Source organism: Callithrix jacchus, chromosome 10 (assembly GCF_049354715.1).
Source record: "Callithrix jacchus isolate 240 chromosome 10, calJac240_pri, whole genome shotgun sequence".
Lineage (NCBI taxonomy): Eukaryota > Metazoa > Chordata > Mammalia > Primates > Cebidae > Callithrix > Callithrix jacchus.
The window spans coordinates 72,208,471-72,229,172 of NC_133511.1; the positions used below are offsets into that span (position 1 = coordinate 72,208,471).

The 20,702-nt window shown below is 41.2% G+C and overlaps 1 protein-coding gene and 1 pseudogene across 25 annotated transcripts in view; one reads left to right on the plus strand and one right to left on the minus strand.

Moving 5' to 3' along the window:
- The window catches only part of DNHD1 (dynein heavy chain domain 1), an 86,287-nt gene that overhangs the window by 22,271 nt on the left and 43,314 nt on the right, over positions 1 to 20,702 (plus strand). For 22 of the 25 annotated variants that reach the window (XR_013523273.1, XR_013523274.1, XR_013523275.1 and 19 more), the window contains 8 exons: positions 2,700 to 2,954; positions 3,064 to 3,201; positions 3,337 to 3,388; positions 12,672 to 12,937; positions 13,028 to 13,271; positions 17,452 to 17,609; positions 18,076 to 18,210; positions 18,303 to 18,579. Coding sequence is in view for 21 of the 25 variants with exons in the window: in XM_078340365.1 (XP_078196491.1) it covers positions 2,700 to 2,954; positions 3,064 to 3,201; positions 3,337 to 3,388; positions 12,672 to 12,937; positions 13,028 to 13,271; positions 17,452 to 17,609; positions 18,076 to 18,210; positions 18,303 to 18,579 (1,525 nt within the window). In the remaining 4 variants the exon portion in view is untranslated. The remainder of the gene's footprint in view (positions 1 to 2,699; positions 2,955 to 3,063; positions 3,202 to 3,336; positions 3,389 to 12,671; positions 12,938 to 13,027; positions 13,272 to 17,451; positions 17,610 to 18,075; positions 18,211 to 18,302; positions 18,580 to 20,702) is intronic. The other 3 variants (XM_078340368.1, XM_078340366.1, XM_078340381.1) reach the window with 3 other exon arrangements.
- On the minus strand, positions 9,501 to 12,659 carry LOC103796203 (INO80 complex subunit C pseudogene; annotated as a pseudogene).

The following is a 20,702-nucleotide window of genomic DNA, read 5'->3' on the forward strand; positions in this document are numbered from 1 at the left end:
CCTGGGGAGAAATGCCAAATGTGGGTGAAGGGGAGAAGAAAAGCAAAGCACACTGCCATGTGTGTATCTACGCAACTGTCTTGCATGCTCTGCTCATGTACCCCAAAACCTAAAATACAATAAAAAATAAAAAATAAAAAAGATTAGGAAATTTCACTTTAATACTACTCCGTTATCTAATCTCCTATCTTATTCAAAATTTGGTCCTTTATTACTATATTTTTTCATTCTTCAGGCTCCAAACCAGAAATACGTATTGAATTTAGTGGTCACTTCTCTTTAGTCTCTCTCACAGGGAGCAGTTCCTCAGCCTGTTTTTCCCTTACTTGCTTCAAGGCATGACAACTCTACAATACTATTGGAACATTCCAAAGCCTCCTTCCCTACTCCAGATCAGACCAAAAATAGAATTTAGCCGAGATCTTGCTGGATACTTTACCGCCTCTCTGTTCTGCTTTCTTCACTCCCTTAGAGGCTCTTGTTTCCCTGAAGATCATTCCTACAGTAAATCACATTTCTCCAAATCCCTGTCTTGGGGTCTGCTTCTAGAGAACCCAATCTAAGAAAATATGTATTAGACCAAGCTCATTCACTGTTTTATTCAAATATTCTATAGACTATATATGTGTATATATGTGTGCATGTATATCTATCTATCTATCTATCTATCTATCTATCTATCTATCTATCTATCTATATCTATATCTATCTATATCTATATCTATATCTATCTATATCTATATATATATATATATATATATATATATATATATATATATATATATCAGCTAATACCACCTCACCTAGCTAATTTTTTGTAGAGATCAGGTTTCACCATGTTGCCCCGACTGGTCTCAAACTTCCGGACTTAAGGGATCCACCCTCTTTGACCTTTCAAAGTGCTGAGATTACAGGCATAAACCACTGTGCTCATCCTAAACATTTTTTTCTCATAATTTAGGCATTATCACCCCTAGTACTAGTGCTTTAAAAATGTCTACTGATTATGTTATGTGGTACTAGTAATTATTATTGTTGTTGTTTGTATGATTTTATCCTAATGGCACTCAGGCTCTTTCAATGTGAGATTATGCTTTCTTCTTACAAACATTTACTGTGGATCTATCGCATACCAGGCACTGTGTTAAGCAATAGAAAAATGAAATAAGGTATAACAGAGTTCCCCTCCTAAAAGAGCTTACAGTGTAGAGGATGAGTTATGTAAATAACAAAATGATGAGGCACTGGACTAAGGATTATGAAGTGGGAAGCACTGGGTACTGGGAGTATTGTCAGAACATGGAAGAGACCTCACTGAGTCTCAAATACAAAATTATCATATGCATAGGGCATGTTTGTGTATGATGTTCCATGCTTAGGACTTACCTGTCTTATGCTTGGGTCTGAGAAGATTGGGGCTTGAGCTCATGAATACCAGAAGTATAATTCACAGACACCAATCAGTTCTGATCACAGGCTCTAGGCAGCATCAAAAGGAACAGGAGAGCAGGGAAGACAACAAATCCATCTGGCCAAGCATAGCTTTCTGGTATCTCTTCTCTGTTCTTCAATAGTAAAAGCCCAGAGCATTGGCAACTGTCAGCAGACTTTATTTTTTATTTTTTATTTTTTTTCTTGTTGCATTTTAGGTTTTGGGGTACATGTGAAGAACATGCAAGATAGTTGCATAGGTACACACGTGGCAGTGTGATTTGCTGCCTTCCTCCCCTTCACCTATATCTGGCATTTCTCCCCATGCTATCTCTCCCCAACTCCTCACCCCCTGCTGTCCCTCCCCTATTCCCCCCAACAGACCCCAGTGTGTAGTGCTCCCCTCCCTGTGTCCATATGTTCTCATTGTTCAACACCCGCCTATGAGTGAGAACATGCAGTATTTCATTTTCTGTTCTTGTGTCAGTTTGCTGAGAATGGTGTTCTTCAGGTTCATCCATGTCCCTACAAAGGACACAAACTCATCGTTTTTTATTGCTGCATAATATTCCATGATAGACTGGACAGGGAAAATATGGCACATATACACCATGGACTATTATGCAGCAGCCTTTAAAAATGAGTGAGGAACTTCCTAGATCTGAAAAGAACCCACAAAAAGTCTCCCAGGCTTTTATTCCACATTCCCTCTCCCCTAATAGAAAGTCTATATCAGTACCCAGAAACAGCTTTTACGGTAACATAAAGCAATATCATGCTATTCAGCAGGCCATATCACCTGGCCTAATTATTATTCCGAGTCCATATCCTGAAACTGATGTTTAGCCTTTTTAATCCCATCTTTTTCTTTTCATCTCTTCTGTGCATTGCAAACCTCTATATTTACATATACACACATTTTCTGTTTGAGTTCCACCCTGGGGGTTTTCAGCAGACAGCCCTGGCCTCCCCCATTAGCATATTGTGACTTCTCAATATATGTTCTCTATTTCACATCTCCTCTGGTCACTTAAAAATTGAGGGGATAAGAGGCCCTCTTAGTGCAGTGGGCAGTGCATCAGTCTCATAATCTGAAAAATTGAGGGGATGCTGGGATGGGGGTAAACTCTACTAAAAAGGAACCCTCCATCTGTACATCTAGGTTCTAGGTCCCAGACTCCAAGACCCGAGAGTTTGCACAGACCGGTGGGTGGCTGGTTTGCTCTCCATCCCCCTATCTCTGGTGAGTTTACACTCTATGCTCACAGGTTCACGAGGACACATACCACATGCAACAGGGCCTACAGGAGCGAGTGCAAAACTGCAGCAGGATCAGGACAGGCCAAGGCTCCATATACCTTCAGAGGGTACAGCGCAAGCAACTGGAGCAGAAGCTGAAGCAAGCAGAGGCCTGGTGGCTGCAGCTGGGAAAATTTGCCCGCCTAGTCGACTACATGATTTGTCAGAGCCTCATTTCTATCTTGGAAGAGGAAATAACCTCTTTTGTGGCCAACATGCTTCAAGTGAGGTGGTGGGTGGCATGTGTGGAGGTGGCAGGCAGTCCAGGGCCAGATGGTGAGGAATGTATACTGACATCTAGCCCCTTGATTTTTCCTGACCCTTCTTTTACAGGCCCCAAGGCAGAAACCCTTTCTCTCATCACAGCTGGTCTTTGATGATCATGGCCAACTGTCTCATGTGCCCTGTGTTGAAAATATGATCCAGATTCTAACTGGAGGCCTACAGTCTGTCAAGGCCTCTGCCTTGCAGGTATTTTGGATTGAGCGGAGAGCTGGCTGTGGGAATTCCCAGTTCCTATACTCTGAGTAATCAGAAGCTTACAAGGGGATTTGAATCCCTCATTGTTTTCCCATTTCTGCCCCTTCTCCATATCCTGGCATGAAGGTAATACAGTCTGCAGACCTGAAGACCTCCTTGGATTCCCTGTATTCTGAAGGTATTTAGGGAGATGTAGGCAGGGGATAGGAAGGCTGAAGGTGGGGAAGGGCACAAGTGCGAACGGCATGGGAAGCAGGCAGGAGGTCCCGGGTATAGAGTCAGACATTGGGTGTGGATGGTGGAGCTCTAACCTGGGTACTGTACATGTGTGTTGTGGGTAGAAGGGTCAGGGAATGTTTTTGCTCACAAATCCACGTGCTTATGTGTGATGTATGAAAGAATGTGAGTACATTGTCCTTCCAAAACTGGTTCATTCAAAACTCTGTGAGGTTTTACTCCAGTGCTATAATTCATTTCATTTGCTACTGAATTTTATTTCTAAGTTAATTTGTACTTGTTTAAAGAGCTCTGCTTGCTCAACACTTGCTTTATGTCATATAGCTCTTTTTCATTTCATATGGATTAATTCATTGACATTATTGAAATATTTTATGGTTACCAAGCATTATTGGTTATCAATCTTCACACTTATTAACCATCAGAGTGGAAATACATCTTCACATTTCCCTTATTTAGGGTTCTGCTGTCACAAATAAAATCAATAAATGCAATCAGTCACATCTGACTCATCGATACTTTATTTAATTTCCCCATTTAACTTCTGTCTATTCATTAAGATGATTTAAAGACATAACATTAATTTTAGGGAATAGGTGACAAGGACAAAAAAGATTCATTTAAAGGAGCCTGTGTCTTTTACAAATTATACATCAGTTGGGGCACATTATTTTCCCCAAATAAATTTGGGTTAATTGATAGGAACTATTATTTGTTTTACATGGTGCAGTGGAAAGAAGAAAGGCTCTGGAGTCAGACTCATTAGTTTACTAGTCTGCAAAATGGAAATAATGAAAATACCTAACCTGTAGAATTTTTAAAGATTTAAAAGAGGTAATGTGTCTAGTATGGTGCTCAACATACAGAAATACATGCTACAGATAGTGCCTTCTTAGTATTAAAGAGGTAGATAAATCAGACATTGCACAGCATTTCTCATATGTGGTACTAATTCATGTTATAAATATGCTGTAGTATTTTTTTGAATAGTTAAATGGAGCAAAAGAACCCTTGAATTTGTATTCTAAATTCTAGCAAAGCTGAAAATATTTACCTGCCGTGTCTTAGGTTGTCCCTTCTACTTTTAAAAAAGCACATGGACTGATATGTTAAGGGGTGAAATGTCATGATGCTTGTATCTTACCTTCAGATTGTTTAGGACAGTGAAAAGATAGAAGGAAAAACAAATAATACAGTGTGGCAAAATGTTAATGGCTGTTGAATCTAAGTGGTTGGATAAGGGTGTTCATGGTACCATTCTTCAAACTTTTTTACAAAATTTGAAGAAAAAAGATATGAATGGAAAATCAGGTTAATATCATGGAGTAATCAAAACCAAAGTTCTTTTTATTGTTTGTTTTCGAGACAGGGTCTCACTCTCACCCAGGCTAGAGTGCAGAAGTACAGCCTCAACCTCCCGGGCTCAAGTGATCTTTTCCCCTCAGCCTCCCAAGTAGCCGGGACTACAGGCACATACTACCATGCCTGGCTAATTTTTAAAGTTTTTGTAGAGATGGGGGTCTTGCTGTGTTGCCCAGGCTGGTCTTGAACTCCTATCCTCAAGCAATCCTCCCATCTTGGCATTGCAAAGTGCTGGAATTACAAGCATGAGCCACCATGCCTAGCCAGACCAAAGTTCTATTGTCCTTAAATTCTTTAAAAAAAGTAAAAAGTTTTGATTTGTATTTCTTTAATGATCAATGATATTGAGCTTTTTGTTCATATGCTTGTTGGCTGCATGTATGTCTTTTAAAAAGTATCTGTTCACGTCCTTTTTTAATGATTTTTTTTTGTAAATTTGTTTAAGTTCCTTATAGATGCTAGATATCAGACCTTTGTCAGATGCATAGTTTGCAAATATTTTCTCCCCCTTATTGGTTGTCTGTTTACTCTGTTGATAGTTTCTTTTGCTGTGCAGAAGCTCTTAAGTTTAATTAGATCCCATTTGTCAATTTTTGCTTTTGTCGTGTTTGCTTTTGTCTCTTATAAGTGGGAGCTAAATGATGAGAACTCATGGACACAAAGAGGGGGACAACAGACACTGGAGCCTACTTGAGAGTGGAGGTGGGAGGAGGGAGAGGACCAGAAAAAACAACTATTGGATACTAAGATTAGGACCAGAAAAAACAACTATTGGATACTAAGATTAGTACCGTGATGAAATAATTGGTCCAATGAACTCTCGTGATAAGAGTTTACCTGTATAACAAACCTGCACATGTACACCTGAACCTAGAATAAAAGATTAAAAAATGGAGTAAATTTTGAATAAAGATAAATATGTAGCAGTTAAAACACTACTAGTAGTCTTCAAGAAACATACATCCAACTGAGAAAACTTATATTTAAATGAGGCAACATTTTTATGGCCCTTTAGCTAAATTGCAAAATGATTTCAATAGCTCCACTTACATACAAAAATATGAAAATTAACTCCTTTTCAATAGAAATGTATACATTGACTAGATTCTACTCAGTAAAATAATTGTCAATGTATTATTAATAGTTGCAACATATTCTCCAGTCTTAAACTGTGTTCTCCAACATTTTCCAGAGAACATCACAGCTAAAAAAGAGAGTATTAATATTACTATCTGATGTCCTTACAATCTTATGAGAAGTTTTCTGCAGTTCAAAACTCAGAAAACACAATCAGATAATCACTTTTCTCATTTGTCAGATGTCAAATTTTAAAACCCTAAAGTTCTTATATTAATTTGAATATGGCAATATCCTATTAAGATTGGAATATATTTTTGATATTTTTGGTAAGACAAATCTGTTACACTGAAAAGAGACAAAGCATTGACTAATTTTCATCATATGCTGTCTTGGTGTACATTTTGGTTGGGATGGCCGAAATTAGCTTAGAGATATAATGCAAAGAATGAAAACATGATTTTTTTTTTTGCCAGGGGACTGCATGGGGAAGGTCTCTATGAGCAGTAGGACCAGGAAGAGGAAATACAGAGGGAAGCAGTGTGACCATGAGTAGATTTATAGATGAGATGGAAGGAAAGATTTTTTTTTTTTTTTTGCTGCTCTGTGAGAAAGAAACCTTGGAGGCATGAGGAGTTGTATAAATAAGTTTAACAAGAAGCTTTGCTCTGTGTGGAATGTCTGAGTCACTCATTGAAGGAAGCCTATAGTAAAGATCTATGTCATTAAAGTCTTTCAATTTGGATTGATATTTGATTTAGTTGATTTCAGATTTCTTCTTAAGGCTAAGCACAGTGACTCATGCCTGTAATCCCAGCACTTAGGGAAGTCAAGGTGGGAGGACTGCTTGAGGTCAGGAGTTCAAGACCAGTGTGAGCAACATAGTGAGACCCTGTCTCTACAAAAAAATTATAACTAGCCAGGTGTGGTGGTGTGCACCTGTAGTTCCAGCTACTCAGGAGACTGAGGTGGAAGGATTGCTTGATCCCAGGAGTCTGGGGCTGCACTGAGGCATGATCACACCACTGCATTCCAGCCTGGGTGACAGAGATACCATATCTAAAATTTTTACAACACTTTATCATTATAAATAGTGTTTTTTTTTTTTTTTTTTTTTTTGAGACGGAGTTTCGCTCTTGTTCCCCAGGCTGGAGTGCAATGGCGCAATCTCGGCTCACTGCAATGGCGCAATCTCGGCTCACTGCAACCTCCGCCTCCTGGGTTCGGGCAATTCTCCTGCCTCAGCCTCCTGAGTAGCTGGGATTACAGGCACGTGCCACCATGCCCGGCTAATTTTTTGTGTTTTTAGTAGAGACAGGGTTTCACCATGTTGACCAGGATGGTCTCGATCTCTTGACCTCATGATCCACCCGCCTCGGCCTCCCAAAGTGCTGGGATTACAGGCGTGAGCCACCGCGCCCAGCCTATAAATAGTGTTTTATTTCATTCTTTCCTTGACTATGAAGTTAGTGATTTCTGTTTTGTTGGTATGTTCTTTTGCCAAATTCCATTGAAAATAGACTAGCTTTTCTTTCCATTGCTTGGAATCACAATTGACTGTATAGCACCATATTGCCTGAGCACTCTCATAGATCTTGGCGCCTTGAAACACTGCTCGTCAAGCTTTTCTTATATTTTGGAGCTCACAAAACAGACAATTACTGCATTCAAAGGTAGAGAAGAAGTAACAGCACCTATCTTCACAGAATTTGAGCCCCTGTCTCTCAAATTTCTGCTTATCCTTTTTTCATCTCTTCTCTCTGTGCATCTTTCCAGTTCCCCTGCCCTGATTCCTGAGACCGGTTATCTCTGCTTCCTTTGGGCTTTCTGCTCCCTTATTACTACTTCTTTCAAATAACTTAAACTTTTTATGACACCAACTCAATCCTTGACTTTATATGATCTTCTTTAAGTTTTCCTGTCCGTGAGACTGATTTAGTTCAACTTTTCAAGACAAGGAGTATAATTGATTCAGTCTCTCCCGTAGACTGCATGATTTATTTATAAGCTATGGCAAAGGAATGTGTCATGGTGCAAAATAACTGGATTTTAGCTATAGGTAAGGGCAGATCTTCTTAGAGGATTGTCTGTGGTGGGGCAGGTTACGGTCTTCAGCTATGCTTGTTTTTGGCTATAAATGTCTATTATATTGGCCCAAGTATGGGGGTTGATTTTGGATTAAATAATCTTAACTCAAAACTATGTATGTACTTATAACTAAGAAATTCATGAGGCAGCTAGAATCAGCCACAGAGGCCTAAACAATAAAAAAAGAAGTATTGAAGTAGGTACTTCCAAGGTTTGTTCAGTGGCTCAAAAGTGTCATCAAGTACCAGGTTCTTTGTATCCTTCCATCACTCCTTACTGCTTTTAGCTATAGGTAAGAGCAGGTTCTGTTAGAGAGGTGTGTGTGGTAGAGGAGGTCACAATAAAGTGGTTTTTGGTTTTTTTTGTTTGTTTCTTCATTCTCAGCCTTGTTGCCTCGTAGTTGCAAGACAAGCTGCAACATCAAGCATCTCATTCTTAAGCAAAATCAGGCAGAAAAGGATAGGCAAGGTTAACAAGAGCGCTCTGTTTCTGATTCTCACTTTTTGCCAGGAAAAGGAATCTTTTCTAGAAACTCCCTATCAGACTCACTTTTACATCTCACCATCAAAATCTGCAGCATGTGTCTAACTCTAGCTATAAGAAAGGCTGGGAAACCAAATGGCCGACATTCTCAGTGCCTTGTGGAAGATGGTTTCTACAACCATAGAGGAAGGGAGAAGGGAATAGCTATTGGGTAATCAAACAATGTGCCTTCAGAGTTCCATTCTTCAGGTAGGCTTTGTCCACCTGGCAAGCAAGAGAACCACCAGCATTCTCTACATCGTCATTTCATACTATACTCCTTCCTTATCCCTCACTTAGTCTTAGTTCTGTAAGTAACAATATATTTAAGCCTACCAGCAGTCCTTATGTTGATGTCTCTAGTGATTTTGTTTGAAGGTCACTTTTTACTAAATTCCTCAGGAAAGGCTTGTAGGAACAAAATTCTGAAGTTCTTCTATGTTGATAACAGTTTGTACCTTTTGAAAGTTAGTGTTGCTGGATATAAAATTGTGTTACACTGTTTTCCTTTGCATATCTTAAATATGTTATTCTGTTTTCTTAGGGCATTATGAGTTGCTATCAAAAAGCTTCTGATAATCTAATCTTATTTTCTTTACAAAATCACTTGTTTTTTTGCCTACATATTTTTCTTTTTTATTGAAATCTAGTTATTTTAGTTAGAATATATGTTGGTATGGAACATTCTGGGGAAGGATTTTCAGGTATGTTATTTCAAAATGTGACATTATATCTTTTTTTAAATTTCAGAACAATTTTCCATAATTAAGGTTTTGTTTTAATGAAAAGTATGACTTTATTGTATTTTTTTGTCAAACACCTTTACTTGAGGCAACAATTGAAGTGTAATTTAATTCAGCAGGAACTATCACTCTGAGGGAAAATATACACTCAAAAACACCCTTAAATTAAAGTCAAACTTTCTTTCCAAGGCACAGTACTAGCATTTTCAGATTGACAGCAGAACGAGTTTGTTTTCATGAAACAAAATCACGAGCCCAGAGTCTGTTTTTGAAACAGCTTTCCACTTAATCTCCATTTCTCGGGCTTAGGGAACGACACTAGTGGCTTTCCTCAGGTCCAGGTAGCTGGTGACAACGTCGGAGGGTAGCCTCCGAATGTGGGACAAGTCTTCCATGGTGCTGAACCGCGGTTTGCTCTGGGGGTCTGTGTAGTTGGGAAGAAGACCTGAAACATCGGAATACTTCTTAGCTGGCTTAAAGGATGGAGGTGCATCAATACTGAAGTAGTGAGGACTGTTCAGTTGCCCCACAACGCCCTTTCTGAAGCGAGGATTTGTTTCAGGTTCTTCCAGGTTCTGTTCTTCCTGCCAGCTACTGCGCCACCGTGGCCAGAGTGCACAAGTTGGGATCCTTAGATGGCAAAGGTTTGGCAGCTTTTTCCACAGGTCCTCTGCTAAACTCAGAGGGCACCATTTTATTCCGACTCGTGGCTTCTATGCTGATACCCTGCACAAAGCTGGAGGCGGACACTTTTTCCTCTTTACGGGCACCATAGTCCCCGCCGCTACTGTTGCTGCTGTGGGCAGGGCTGGCCGGTCTCTTCTTGCTGTTCCGGACTATTCGAGTAGCGGAAGCGGTGGCCACAATTGGAATTTGAGCCGCCGTCGCGCCCTGAGTCTTCCCCCCACCTCTTTCCCAGCACCGGCCCTGGATGAATTAAGGTTTTTAATATTTGTTCTCTTCCCTTTCTTTGTTTTTTCTTGAGGGAATCGTGTTACTGATACATTAGATAGATCCTTATCCCCTATCCCCAATATTTCTCCCTTTCTCTCAAAATATTTAAAAAATTTTTATTTCCTTTTTAGTTGTATAATTACCCTTATTTTTCCCTTCTGTTTTTCTTAAGAAATTATCTGTCGAGTTTGTTTGCTCTTATGTTCCATTTCAGTTAAATTTCCGTTATGAAATTTTTCTTTTATTTCTATTTCTTTCTGTAGTCTGTCACATAATTTCGGAGTTTTTCTAATTCTGATATGTGTCTTCTCATGAGTTCTATCATTTTTCCAGTGTCTTTTAACTTGTTTTGAAATAAGCTATAGTTTTGCTCTCGTTTTTGACATGCTTTCATTGCCTCTTTAGAGAATTTATTCTACACCTTGCTTTTTTTTTTTCTTATAAAAGCTTGATATGAGGTTTGATGTTGATACTTTTCTACTGCTTATAGAAGACTGGAAATTTTAGCTTTTCTTAACTTTCAAAAGAAGACTTGGCTCAAAATAGTTCTCTAATCTCTGTTTCACTTTCTATTGTTTTTCTGTATTAAAAAAAATGATGGGTTACCTTCTGAGATTTTCTGGTTTCCCTCCCCTTCCTTTTTCTAGACTTTTCCTTTTTCTCTACTGCTGCTCAATCCTTATTCTACTCCCAGCATTTTCTCCAGGTCAAGCTCTGTCCCAAAAGGGAGCCCTGACTGGTTTCAAGAGTACACAGCGCATAGATTACTTAAGCTTCTACAGACCTCACTCATTCTTGGAGGGGGTAAGACCGCCCTCCAGTTTTACCTGCTGTTCTCAAATGGGCCCTCTGCCTCCCAGTAAATGCTTGATGGCTATTTGGGGGTTTTCTTATTCTTAAGTCCATCTGTTGCTTCATTGTTTCCCTCTGCGTCATTCATCACAAATGGCGATGCCATGTGTGTTTTGAGGTTGCAGGTGGTTTGTCCCCACCTACTTGTATTTTAGGATTTGTGAGGATCCCCTGTGCTCATTTGTTAAAAATGTTATCCTTGGGCTTTTGGTTTTACTGTCTAATTGTTCTGTCATTTTTGTGTGGGCATTTGGGGGAGATCTCAAAATGATGTTGCCTTGGCCATCACCTCAGAATCCTTTCTGGCATTTTTTTTAAAAAGGATAATTCTTGTTCTTATATGGAGCAGAGACTATAAGGTGTAGGAGTCAAGGGCCAATGCAGGGAGAAAAGTTAGAAGGATGTTGCAATAATGCAGTGAGAGATGATGGTGAACTGGGCTGGGAGAGGAGGACAGATGGTGGTAAATGTGGTGAGAATTGGTTGGATTCTGGATATATTTCTAAAGTAGAGACAACAGGATTTTTAAATGGGGGGATGTGTTGTGTGTGAAAAAGAGTCAAAGGTGACTATAAAGATTTTGATTGGAGAACCTGGAAGAACAAATTTTCCATTTACTGAAATTGGAAGACTGTAGTTTTGTGGGGAGAATTAGAGTTCATTTTGGCCCTGTTAAATTTGAGGTGCATGTTGGACATCCAGGTAGAGAAGTAAAGTAGGCACTTATTTAAATGGGATTGGAGTTAAGTGAGGGAGCTGGGCTACAGGTAAATTTGGGTGCAAATATATAGTACCTAAAGCCATAAAGCTGGATGAGATTTCCTAGAGAGTGACTGCAGTTGGAGAAGAGAAGCGATCAGCTAAGAGTGCTACAGGCTTGGGTGTGGATAGTATCACTCTTATTTCTGAGCATTTTAATTCTTTGCTTTATTCTCTGTGAAGTTTTAACATAAATACTAGACTTGTCATTTAACCAGTTTCTAAAGAGTTAAGGAGTGGCCAGGTTCAAGAATATTCTTTAAGACCAATAACTGGGACATGTTCAACATTCCTTTTCACCAACTCCTCTGTTCTGCAGATGCTGGAGACTACAAACTACACTTCCCAGACCCCTCTTCAGCTAGGTGTCATATACAGTTTAGGACCTACCAGTTAGACCTACAAAAGACCTCGATTCAGAATTGAATTAAGTTGGGAAAAGAGGCAGGGCATATGCCATCCATTCTGTGGATCATAGCAGAGGCAGTGTGTTTTGTAGTTAATGGTGTGACAGTGACATCTCATTTTGCCAGGCAGCACATGGCCCTGAATGCTCAACCTAGAGTGGTTTTGTATTTTAGCTCTCCTAATTAGTCTGCAACCCATTTAATATTCTATAATAAGTCCCTTCCTGCTTAGACTGGCTAGAGTAATTTCTATTATTTGCACATGAACTCTAACTAATAAATCCCCTCCTTGGGTCTAGTATTTTATATTGGTGATATGGAAGTATGTGTTAACTTACTTATGGGCAGAGAATGTGTGTGTGTGTGTGTGTGTGTGTACACACTGAGGACAAAGAGAAAGGAAGGTTGTTTGTGGACTCTGGAGGGTACTCACTGACCATTACGGCATTTGCTCCACTAGAAGAAGATGAAGAGGAGAACTCAAAAACCGAATTTCTGATGCCCAAGTTTCATGGCCAGCCCAGCAATGCTGTGAGCATCTTCTGTGGCCCAAATGTAGGATTGGTATGGCCCTGGAAGTCTCACCCAATTGCTGGTATCTTGGAGGTCCGCGGGTATCGGCTGCGGGGCCAGTACTTGCCCCACAGTTATAAGCAGCTGGAAGAAGACTTGGACAACAACCCTCAGATCCAGCAGGCACTGAACATACAATGGGTGCTGCTGGAGGTAAGAACAGTGGTTTAAGGGGTAGGGTGCTGCCCACCAATTCCCATTATAGCCACCTGCTTCTGCCTTACACACTTTGTCTGCCCTTAGGGTATGCTGCGGGAGGTGCAGGAATTCTGCAGGGAACATCATTGGATAACAGGCATTTATGAATTCCTGCAATCCTGGGGGCCTCAGAAACTGGAAGACATGAGAGGCTGTCCCATCAAGAACTATGTGATGCTGGTGAGCCGCCTGAATGTTTGGCAGGCCCGTGTCTCCAACATGCCTGTAGAGTTGCTCACAAAAGGCAAGTTGCTGCTGCTTAGCTGCCATGATGTACAGGCAGAGATGGGTGAGTACTGCTTCTCCTCCCTCTCCTCCTTCCTCCTTCTGTATGTCTATTCACATGGCCTGTCTTGGTCCTGGAATGTCCTCCAGAGACCTTTGGTGCAGGCCTCTTATTGGACCTATGAAGCCTTCGAAAGCCCGAGGTTCCAGGCCTTTCCCTTTGCGGTGAAAGATATGCTCGCTGCAGAGGGCACCTCTCTGTTTTGGCTCTGCTCATTCCTTGTATTCCTTAGGCATTATGTTCCTGTGCTTGGGTTAGTAAGCTCAGTGTCTTTACAGAGATTCTTGGGAATCAATGATGCCTTCTCTTTGCATGTAGCAGAGTGAAATTTATACTACATTTTGCATATGTAAAAAGCTACTCTCTTTAACTAATCTTGTCTTACGGTGTAGTCCTAACTTCCACTGGTAGTGAGAATGTAACCTTTCCAATTAAAGAAAGCTCCTTTTATTTAAAGCAGTCACTTTTGGTCTGATTCATTCTATTTGGGGTATCTGGGCAATTGAAAGTTTATACTTTAGTTCTGGGTTGTTTTTACTCTCAAATGTCTTTTGCTCCCTTTTCCTTCCCAAGGTGTCACCTTTACTGGTGTAGGCCAGTGGGCTGGCTTCTGAGGTTTCATACATCCTTGCATGGTCTCTGCCCTCCTGACATTGCTGCTTCTGGTGCTGCTGTGTCCTGGGATTATAGAGCTGGGGTGTGTTTTCTTGGCCTAATAGGGGCCTGAAGTGCCTATCTTTGCTGACCCGTCCTTGCCTTTGTATTTGCTGGCATGGCTGATCCTTGGGGTTTTAGTGAATCCTTCATCCAGTCTGTGTCTTAGGCCGGTTACCCCCATGGCTTTTGCTTCAGCGTTCCTCAACACATGAACTTCATCCAGGCCCACTGGCTATCAACTCTCTGCTATCTTCTGTATCCCCTGCCATTTTGAAGCTGTGGGAAACTGATAAGCATTATATCTGCCCCTCTTTTTACTACAAAACATAACACTATGATTTCTGCTCTGCTGTGACTGTTTCATGTTACCAAGGGGCACCCTAAAAGGTGGTCTCTTCCCAAAGTTCTGTATGGAAATTGGGGCTCAAGAGCATTCTACTATTTTCTCCTCAACTTACCTCAGGTTCCCTCCCCATGCCACTTACTACACCTACTAAGCCGAGGCCCAATTGTTGGTATCCCTGGGTCTCTGAGAAATCTAGCTTATGACCTAGTCTTTTACCCTCTTTTCTCTTTCTCCCTTCCCATGGGAAGGCTATCTCATGCTATTGTGTACTAACTAAGTGCCTCAGCCTAGGAGCTCATGTTAGACAGGCTTACAGTGGGATAGATTGGGAAGCCAGTGATTTGTTCTTTTAAGAAATATGGAGGTTGTTCTCTTTCCTCAGCTAGCCTCAAGGATAGCAATAGCCAATAGTATCTACTTCCTGCAGAGACTAGATTCTATTGGACCCATGGCTTCCCAGGCCTACTTTCTTTATGAAGATTAGAAGCCTTGGAACTGTGGCCTGGAAAGAGTTTGCTTGAATGCCCTGCTTACTTAGCCTTCCCTGTCTTGGCTCTCAACAGATGAAAGCACATGTATCGTTAGGTATCCAATGGTTCACTAAAACTCCCTGCTCTTCTACAGAGGGTTCAGGCTGGCAAGGCAGGAACCAGGAAGACCTATGATTTTTTTTGCTTTCTTTCTGGCCCTGTTTTGATCAGGCTTTACTTCACTGCTGCTCCAGAAGCTCACTGTTGTCCCAGCTTGTTAACTTTTTGATCCTCAGTCCAGGACCATCTGGCCTCTTTAAGAGAAGCAGGTAGAGAGAAATAAGCACTGGATTTAGAACCCTGTCTCTGTTTTTCACTTGCTTTGTAACTTCAGATTACTGTGTTTTAGTTTCTTTATTTGTAAGCTGGGCATGATAACGCAATCACTCACAGGGTTATAGTAAGGAGGATTAAATGAGATATTATTTGCAATATTCTTAGCATTGAGTGTGGCGTTCAGTAGGTGCTTAATAATTTTTTCATTTCACCTTATCCCCTTCTGTCTACTCTCATCCTTCTTGCTGATCTGTTGTTTCTCTTCTTCCTGAGCTCCCTTGAACAACAAATGGTGTAATTAAACACTCCGATGAGTTAGCTTCACCAGAAACTTGGGGTCAACCTTTACTCCTCCCTCTCCTTGACCTTACTACATCCAACCTGTCACCAAATCCTTGTCATTCTTCTGCCTCCTAAGTATCTCTTAAATCTGTATTTTATCTATCTCCAGCTTCTAATCCCAAATTCTGGTATTTTATCAATCCATTGCTCCTTTATACCATACGGTGTCACTGTTGAGCTCCCATCTGCCTTCAGCCTGTCGCTACTGGTCCAAAAGCAGCACCATTGCAATGGCCTAGTTACTGTTATGTTCCAAAGGGAGGGTGTGAAAAAGGATGAGTTTACATGTTCATGTTCTGTTTAATATAGGTTGTCCCTCAATAGGCTTTCTCTCAGTAGGTTTTCTCAATCTCAGATCTAAGTACCCAGTTGTCTTGGTTACTTCCTCCAAATCTCTGAAAGTGATATTATGTCTCAATTATCTGTCCCCCAAACTCACTATTTTACTTTCTAGTTGCAGAGATGCTAATAGGGGATCGGCCAGCTTACTTTACACATAACATAAAATATATATTTATATATTTAAGTACTTTTTATAAACATATGTTTTATCTATGTTTACATTTATATTTATAACATAAACATATTTATATTTAAAATATAATGGAGTGGAGCCATACGGCCCGAGTTTGAATGCTTGTTCTGCCACTGTGTGATGTTGATCAAGTTACATAACCTCTTTGAGCTTCAGTTTGTCTATCTGTAAAATAATAGTATTTACTTCAAAGAGACTTGTGAGGATAAAATGGGTTAGTATAATTAAAGTACCTGAAATAGTGTCTGGTATGTAGAAACCACTCTGTACTCTGCTGGGTGTACCATATTTCTATATTGTATTTTCCTATTCTGTGCATATTTTAACATCTCTGAACTTTAAAGGTGTCTCATGATTAAAGACGTGTTAGAGTTTAGATGGCATCAGTTTTTTTTGTTGTTGTTGTTAGTGGTATATAAAATAATGGTGCTGGCTGGGCACGGTGGCTCACGCCCGTAATCCCAGCACTTTGGGAGGCCGAGGTGGGTGGATCATGAGGTCAAGAGATTGAGACCATCCTGGCCAACATGGTGAAACCCCGTCTCTACTAAAAAGTACAAAAATTAGCTGGGTGTGGTGGCGCATGCCTCTAGTCCCAGCTTCTCAGAAGGCTGAGGCAGGAGAATTTCTTGAACCTGAGAGGCAGAGGTTGCAGTGAGCCGAGATCGCACCACCGCACTCCAGCCTGGTGCCTGATGACAGAGTGAGACTGTGTCTCAAAAAAATTAAATTAAATTAAATTAAATTAAATTAAATAATGCTGCTTCTTACAATAAGATCTTAGATTTTATGAGGTATCATATGGGTGTTATCCATGCCCTCTGAGATAATAATTATACTACCAAGGGCAGCTTCCAGGATTATCTTCTAGCCCCCTATCCACCTGAGACCTTCTTTACTTTAATCCTTAAAAACAAAAGGCAGATCATACCACCTTCTTGGTCCCCCTTCTTCTAGAGAAAGGCAGTTAAGACTCCAAAAGCAGAATGCTTTTATCTCTGCTAGGGTATTCTGCTATTCACAAATATGTCATTTCCAAACCCTTACACACACTGTTTAATCTTTTTGGAGCATTAACTACACAACACATCCAACTCCAATGTTCCCTTCTCTGTGGAGATCTTGCCCAGCCATCTCAGAATACCCCCTGCACCCTCACCTCTGAGCTATGCTGGCTGAAGGCTCCCAGGCACTCACAATGGATTTATCACACTGATTTGTGATTGCTCATTTATATGTCTGACTCTGCCTCATATTATGAGATTTCAGGGTAGGGAAACTTTCTGTCTCATTCATTTGCTCTTGCCTACCAGTATAGGGCACAGTTTGCAGTGCATAGCAGCTGGCTGGACATTGAGCAGGTATCCAACAAGCATTTGATGAGATAATTCATGGTCTGGCCTGCCATTCAGCCTACTCCCACTCTGGAACCACAGCACTGTCCCAGCACCCCTTCTTTTTTATGCATCCCTTCACACCTTACTCTCCTGTCTACAGAATCCAAGCTGAACAGCATAAGGGAGGACATTCTTGCACAGGTGCAAAATGAATGCTGGAGCCGCAGTCAACAGCTCATGACAGAGCTCACAGATTTCATGCATGTCTTCCAAACCATCAACTCAGATATTCACGCCATTGCACAGTGCACCCAGAAGGTGGGCTTTCCCCATTCATCCTTCCCTGCTTAACCAGGGCGCATCCTGCTCAAAAGCTCAGCACACTCTCTTCAGGTCTCTGCTGGGCTTTCGGCAGGACTTGATGCTCTTAAACTGTGCTCACCTAAGTGATCTACCCTTGCCTATTCTTATCCTGTCCATGTGGCCCTCAGGTTCCTCATGTCACAGGGAGGCCCTGGTGTGATGAGAGAGTTCTGCTCTCTGTGACAGTCAGATAGAAAATTTTTGCCTTGTCATCAGGGTAATGGTGTGGTGGGTGAGAAGTGGACCCCTCACCAGAGAGATCTGGGTCAGAGAGGGATTTGATCCCAGATTGCCCCTGATTCCAGTTTGCTACAAGGCTGCAACTGGGTCTGACGACTTCACTCCAAAAGGTGGGAATTCCCCTTAGGGATGGGCCCAAAGTGGCATGTAGGGTTTTGGGGGTGCTGGTCTCATGCTGTAGTTCCTGCAGTTGAATGATGCCAATGAAAAGTACATCGAGCTGGAGGAGCGAATGGAATACATACGGGCACTTCATGAACTCATCCGCAACCACTTTAGCCTCTTCAGTGCTGAGAATGAAGCATTGGACATCTCGGTGAGAAGGCAATTCAGGGAGTCACCCATCCCCACCCCCACCCTTCTCCCCAACAACCACATCTGTTCCACTGCCCTCTGCTTGCCCCATAGCTTCTGGATATGTGGGATGCATTTCAGTTTGAGAAAAGCCAGGCTTCAGAGTTCCTGCTGAACAAGCGACATTCCATCATGCCCAAGCTGCAGCAGCTGATGGCAGCAGCGTTGGCAGAGCTGGAAGGCCTGCTTGGGAGGGCCCTCTCTGGTCCCTTTATGGACCCCACACAAGATCAGAGGAGTACTGAACACCAGCTCATCTCCCTAGAGCGTCAGTTCCAGAACACAGTCAGCGACCTCAGTGAAGTGCACCTCGCCTATGCCATCTTCACTGGTACTGAGGATCCCCACACCCTCCATTATCACTCTGTGATAGACCCTTCAACTGAAATTAAGAGTTGAGACTCAGCTTTCTGTTCCTGTATGACACCAAGCAAGCCTTGGGAATCACATACCTTCACTGGTATTTTTTATAAATGAAAATTGCAGGATGAAAACATCATATATTGACCATGTCAGGTGTTATGCTTAGGGTGAGGATATAGGGGCTCACAGTCTGATAGAGAAAGCAAACAAGTGAATGTTCCATCAGAATGTGATGGGGTCAGGGGCTAAAAGCATGTGCAGGAGAAATGTAAGGGTGCCCTCCTTATAGAACTTAGCCTTTGTATAGCCCTGTTCAACACAGTCCTGCCCCAGGCAACAGGCCCCAAATAAGAGTAGGCCTTCATGCTCCAGCAGATCACTGCCTCCAGCCAATGTGGTATAGGGAGGAGGCTACTGAGGGCCCCACTAGTACACTGGAGGCGACCAGATCAGAACTATTGGTCTCATTTCTTCCATACAGTAGTGAAGGTAAGCTGGTTCCCTTCTGTTCTTAAAGAACTTTGTGGGCTCTGAAAGGAGACCAGAGTCAATATCGGAGCCATTACCAAACAACTGAGACAGGATCTCAGGCTGGAGTGCAGTGTTGTGATCACAGCTCACTGCAGCCTCAGCCTCTCAGGCTCAGGGGATCCTCCCACCTCAGCCTCCTGAGTAGCTGGGACTACAGGTGTGTGCCACCGTGCATGGCTGATTTTTGTATTTTTCTGTAGAGATGAGGACTCGCTATGTTGCCCAGGCTGGTCTTGAACTCCTGAACTCAGGCAGTCCTTCTGTCACAGCCTCCCAAAGCACTGGGATTACAGGTGTAAGCCATAGTGCCTGGCCTTCCTTCCAGAACTCTTAGATGTATGTTGGATTTACTGGATCTCTCTTACTCATTTCTCTTATCTTCTTTATCAAATCATTCATTCCTTTACTCCTTTTATCTTGAGTTCTGAAAAAATGTTGCGAGCTTGTTTATAAGCTTCCATTTCCTATGGTATCATTTTATATTTCTATTGCGTTTTAAAACACATTTTGTATGTGTATGCATGCTTATGTACACATGTATATGCATGTGACTGTATGTTTATGTGTGTATACATATGTATACATTTGCTACCTCTGTCTGCTGAAGAGGACAAGAAGCAAAGAAACCCCAGTAGCAAGAAGCCGCAATGTGCTCAGATCTTCATTGCTAATACCGTTCCCCACTAAAGGGAAGCAGGGCTCCTTAAAGAAATGGATGATACCAGGGCTGTGGCAGGGTAGGTATAAGATGAACCTAAAGTGTCTTTTCATGCCAGAAAGTAAGAAAGTATTAAAGTGTTTAAAAAACTGATGAGAGCATGTCACAAGGATTCAGAAGGATATCAACTGGCTAAATCTGGAACAATTTGATCACTGAAGTAAGTACAGTAATAAATTCTAAGTTATTGAAGTAAAGGCATTTATTATCCATAATAATAATAAATTGGTATTAGCAATGAGAGAGAAATGAGGACTCATCGTTACAGTAAACTGCCAAGAACTGACTGGCAAATGTAGGAGGAAGGCTGGAGTAGGAAAATTATCATTTTGCAACCATCATGGTAATTACTATATCAGGTAAGGATCAACAGATGCCAAATCTGGGGCAAATTTGATGAGGAGCAGAATATTTACACTATCTTAGAGGGTTTCTCCCTGAGATCACTTATTAGTTGTAAAAAAAGAAAAAGAAACACTTAGTGGGGAGATCAGACAACAATTTGACCAGGTGATTAAAAATTAACATCACCAATGAAGGACATATGGATATCATATACCTTCAGATGTGATACTGGAGAAGGATACAATATCACCTATGCAGTAGTCCAGCTGAAAATGAGTATCATATTCAAAAATCATAAAAACACAATATGAGGCTTTTTATGAACAACAACAAAAAAATGGCAAAAAGGGACTGTATACTTCAAAGATGTCTGTTACAAAAGAAAGAAAGGCTATGGAAATGTTCCAGATTAAAAAAAGCTAACAGGGTTAGGATTTGGTGCTCTCAAGAAAAAAGAAAAAGAAAAAAAAAGCTAAGAGACATGACAAATGCAGTAT